Source organism: Otolemur garnettii, unplaced genomic scaffold (assembly GCF_000181295.1).
Source record: "Otolemur garnettii isolate 467f Iridium unplaced genomic scaffold, OtoGar3 scaffold00002, whole genome shotgun sequence".
Lineage (NCBI taxonomy): Eukaryota > Metazoa > Chordata > Mammalia > Primates > Galagidae > Otolemur > Otolemur garnettii.
This window is the reverse complement of record NW_003852397.1, coordinates 7074598-7079287: the sequence shown is the minus strand read 5'-3', so window position 1 is coordinate 7079287 and position 4690 is coordinate 7074598. Positions and strand designations below refer to the sequence as shown.

General features: G+C 36.8%; 1 protein-coding gene across 1 annotated transcript in view; it reads right to left on the bottom strand.

Moving 5' to 3' along the window:
* Positions 1-1035: 1035 nt before the first annotated feature.
* AMD1 (adenosylmethionine decarboxylase 1) overlaps positions 1036-4690 on the bottom strand; it is a 27221-nt gene continuing 23566 nt past the window's right edge. The window contains exons 7-9 of the mRNA XM_003781591.3: positions 4406-4498; positions 4164-4319; positions 1036-3223 (exon numbers count right to left, since the gene is read on the bottom strand). Of these exons, the coding sequence (XP_003781639.1) occupies positions 3083-3223; positions 4164-4319; positions 4406-4498 (390 nt within the window). The 3' untranslated portion in view covers positions 1036-3082. The remainder of the gene's footprint in view (positions 3224-4163; positions 4320-4405; positions 4499-4690) is intronic.

The window sequence follows — 4690 nt, the reverse complement described above, 5'->3', positions numbered from 1 at the left end:
GGGGAGCCAGGAACTATTAATCACCCAGGAGAAAAAAACGTTAGATACTGATCACACTTAACTATGTGCCTATGGTAGACACACCATGACTTACTAATGACACCCAAAATTCACTTCTTTGTTGCCAGTAAATGAACTTTATGAAGTAGATGCCACATACATTTATGTTTTGCTTTTCTGGCATTATCTTTTTACTGTGGAAAATACTCAGGTATATAGGCCCTTGTTTATAATGCTCGTAAGGCTAAGCATGTAAGTTGACTCGGGAGGCTAATAATAGGAGTGACAGATCAAGAAAGGGCAAAAAAAAAGTTTTCTAATTGAAGCTTATTCTAAGATTAGAATATACATTATGATAGGACTATTTTCAGGTTATACAAGGAAAACCATAGAACTGAAATTTTGTCCAGTTATATATGATTAAGCTTATAAATTTAACAGAACTATTAACTATAAATGAAATAAGCCTACAGTTTGATAGCCCCAGCCTCAATGTTTTAAGAACCTCGGTATTTAATAAAGGCTGAACCTTCCACCTTCAAACTGGACTTCTCTAACTCCACACACACAAATGCACATTTATCTTTTATTTTTTTTCCCCATAGAGATAGAATCTTACTTTATCATCCTCGGTAGAGTGCCGTGGCATCATACATGTGATAGCAACCTCCAACTCCTGGGTTTAGGTGATTCTCTTGCCTCAGCCTCCCAAGTAGCTGGGACTACAGGTGCCTGCCACAACACCCGGCTATTTTTTTGTTGCAGGGTTTGAACCCGCCACCCTCGGTATATGGGGTCGGCACCCTACCCACTGAGCCACAGGTGCCGCCCAAATTATAAACTATTTTATAAAACCTTCATAGATTACTTTAGTCTTAACAGTAATAGTAAAGTATAGAAGAGTATATTATATGGGACCGGCACCCTACTCACTGAGCCACAGGCGCTACTCGCACATTTTTATTTTTAAAACTTTAGAAATAGTATTTGCTTACACAGACTACTAAAAAAATAGGTCAACAGAAAACTTTCTTGATGTCACTAGACAATTAAACTTTTATTGAAGCTTAAATTGTGGTACAGAAATACATTTCAACTGATTTAAGTCCAACACCAATGAAGGGAGAAATTATGGCACCAAAACTTTCCCTCCTCTATCATACGAAGATTAATTTAGATTACTATTCAATCTAGTTTTCTCTTTTCTAGGCTTTGTTCCACACAAATGTGCAGGTTTTCAATTAGAATTCCTAAATCTGTTAGAAAAAAAAAAAATCAGACCTCAAGCCAACAATCAGATCTATTGGGATACTGTTCAAGAACAAAATTACTTTGAGCATTGGTCCTCAAAACAGAACACCCAAAAACATTAGGTGCTATGCTCATTACAGAATCAAACTGATCACACTGATTGAAAACTTCCTCAATGAAACTTTCAATCAACATGCTTAAAATAAGTCAAAAGTGTTCCATACCACTTGATTTCAAACCAAGTAGATTTTATGTTTAGAAACACTAAAAAAAGGTGTTTCATTTATAAATACGGAAGGAACAAAACATCACTGTATCAATCCAGTAATTATCAAAATATATTGAGAAGAAATATAAAATTTAGTCAACTTTGCTGTTCGCTTAGTTGCTTACATCTCACAGTATTTGCAAATATAGTTAAAAGATGCCGACTCTTGAAAGCCTCTATTTTAGTCATTTCCCACTGAGTATTTTAGAATTTAGTATGTTTTATTATTTATTCACTCATTCATATATTCTGCTTCATGGTGTTTATCTGAATAACCTGGATGATTCTCATTCTAGGCAGTTGCTCATTTGATCCTGTGAATTCCATGGTAACAGAGAACACAGGAAGTCAGAACACTCACATGCATCACAAAGTCACAGAACTTGAAGTCACAAAATGAAAGAGACATTGATTTTGCTTTGAACCAAAATTTACAGTATACTATTATTGGAAATGGCTGTTAAAGTAAAAGTTAACATCAATGATCCAAGCTGACCTGACTTACTGAATCTAACATAAACTTTATGCTAAACTTTCTTGGTAATCATCTTAGTAATGAAAACCCTTTTATTTACTACTTAGCAAGTGAAGTAAAGGCTAATCTCATTGCCTGTTGAGTACAGAATTACATATGATTTCCACAGTTCACCCAATATACCCTAATCTCCACCTACAATTCTCTGTGTCTTCCTTGCTGATCAGCACTGGAGAAGTTTATTTTTGTGACTGTCATCCAAAAGAATCCGCATCAATAAAAAGGAGGCCAAATTCCCATCCCCTTAAAAGAAAATTAAGCCCAGGGACTATCTCCCCTTTTCGCCACCTGGGGTATAAGATTTGTATATAAACCCACAGTGTTGACAATGTATTGCTTTATTCGGAGGGCTTGGGGAGACACCATGGTGAGGGAAGAAATCAATTATAGGAGTATAAATGCACAGATAAATAATTTTTAAATAGTAATATGCAAAATAAGTAACTGGAATCACTTTAAGAGGACCCAACTTGTGGAAGAAAAACTTTAATAACTGCTATTGCAAAAAACACCTGTATGAAGTAGAAATTGTCCCAGTAACATTAGTAAAGAATAAGTTCTAGAAAGTGGAGGTAACTGGATGTAAAATTCTGGCAGCAATTTAAAAGAACAGTCCCAGATGGTTAGGCTGAGGCCAACACCTAATGAGGACGAAAGCCTTGTCTGTGGGGAATTTTGGAGGATACCTGGAGAAATATTACACTGTGCATAAACCAAATTGAATTGTTTTCATAAGTGTTGTAAAGTTTCATATAGTAAAAGGTTTTTTCTACATGCACTTCAATTTCACAGCAAGAGTGGCATAGAATACCTAAACACAGAAGAGAGTATTCATGCAAGAAGATATCTAACTCTTTGATATAATAATGCATACAATTCAAAATGATTACACTATCATTACATCTAGGGCTTTCTGCAACTACAAGGTGGTGGTTATGGAAAGCATGGCCCCCAGTATTAACATCTAGAAAGCAGCCACCACCTTCTACATGTGTTCTCTTTTTGCGTTTTTTCTTCATTTTTCTTAATCAACTCTGCTGTTGTTGCTGCTTCTTAGCAAAACTGGTAAAAACAAAATTGTAATCATTGAACATAGCACTCTGACAATCAAGACGTTTAAAGCCTTCAATCTTCTGGGGTGAAGAAAGCACTGTGCGACACTTAGAACTCTGGGGGAAAAAATTTGAATAATTATTATTAGTGCTTCCACTCTGCAGAAGTAGTTTCAAAGAAATAGTTAAACAATAACAAATAAAGCTATTTTCTTTTTTTTTTTGGAGACAGAGTCTCACTATGTTCAGCACTCAGTAGAGTGCCATGGCATCACAGCAACTTCCAACTCTTGGGTTTAAGTGATTCTCTTGCCTTAGCCTACCAAATAGCTGGGACTACAGGTGCTTGCCACAATGCCCGGCTATTTTTTATTGCAGTTGTCATTGTTTTTTAACTGGCCTGGGCTAGGTTTGAACCCAGCCACCCTTGGTGTATATGGCTAGCACCAGAACCACTGTGCTGCGTACAGGTGGTGAGTCAGACCTATTTATCTTTTTTTTTTTTTTTTTTTTTTTTTTGAGACAGAACTTCAAGCTATGGCCCTGGGTAGAGTGCCAAGGCATCACAGCTCACAACCACCTCCAACTCCTGGATTAAAGTGATTCTCTTGCCTCAGCCTCCCAAGTAGCTGGGACTACAGGTGCCTACCAATGCCCAGCTATTTTCTGGTTGTCACTGTTGGGCAGGCCCAGGCCAGATTTGAACCCTCCAGCTCTGGTGTATCTGGCCAGCACCTTAGCCACTTGAGCTACAGGCACTGAGCCAGATCTATTTATCTTAATGAAACTATATTTAAGCACCTTCTTCTGTGGTGGATGGAGCTGGGCATCTTACGGTCTCACACTAGGCCTGACACAAAAGGAGCTCCTCAACTGGGTAAGATATAAACAAGGACTGATAGAACAATAAACACATAAACCTCTTCATCTACTAGTAATCTCAACTAGTATTATGTATGGATATCCAACTAGTAATATGTGCTATCTTAGAATGCATCTTATGGTTCACCTCACGATCTTATTTTAAGATTTTAGTGCCAGTAAGAAACTACATTACCTGATTAACAAACAAGGTGGTCACAAATTTTCCTGGCTTGAAGACTTCCACAACTTTCCTGATCAGGTCATCATAGGAGGTCTGACTTAAGTTTGTTTCAAAGCTAACATAAGAAAATTCTGGTTCTGGAGTGATGTGAATAGTCCAATAAGTTCCCTTAGAGAAATAAGTTTTCTGTTAATGATGTAAAGGGTACATTTAAATATATAAATGACTAATGAAGCAAAATATTAACTACTTACATCCGATTTCATTCCATTCATTGAATACCCACAAGGATTGAACAATGTGGCATCAATGACAGAACCTGGTATCAGGTCACGAATTCCACTCTCCTGGAAAAAAGGGCAAGGACTAAATTAAAGACTTGAAAATGAGTTTTTTTTCTTTCTTTCTTTTTTTTTTATTGAATGGTAACTGTGTACATTGATGCACTTTGGGGGTACAGTGTGTTTTCACACACAATCCAAGACACTTTCATCAAACTGGTTAACATAGCCTTCATGTAACTTTCTTAGTTATTATGT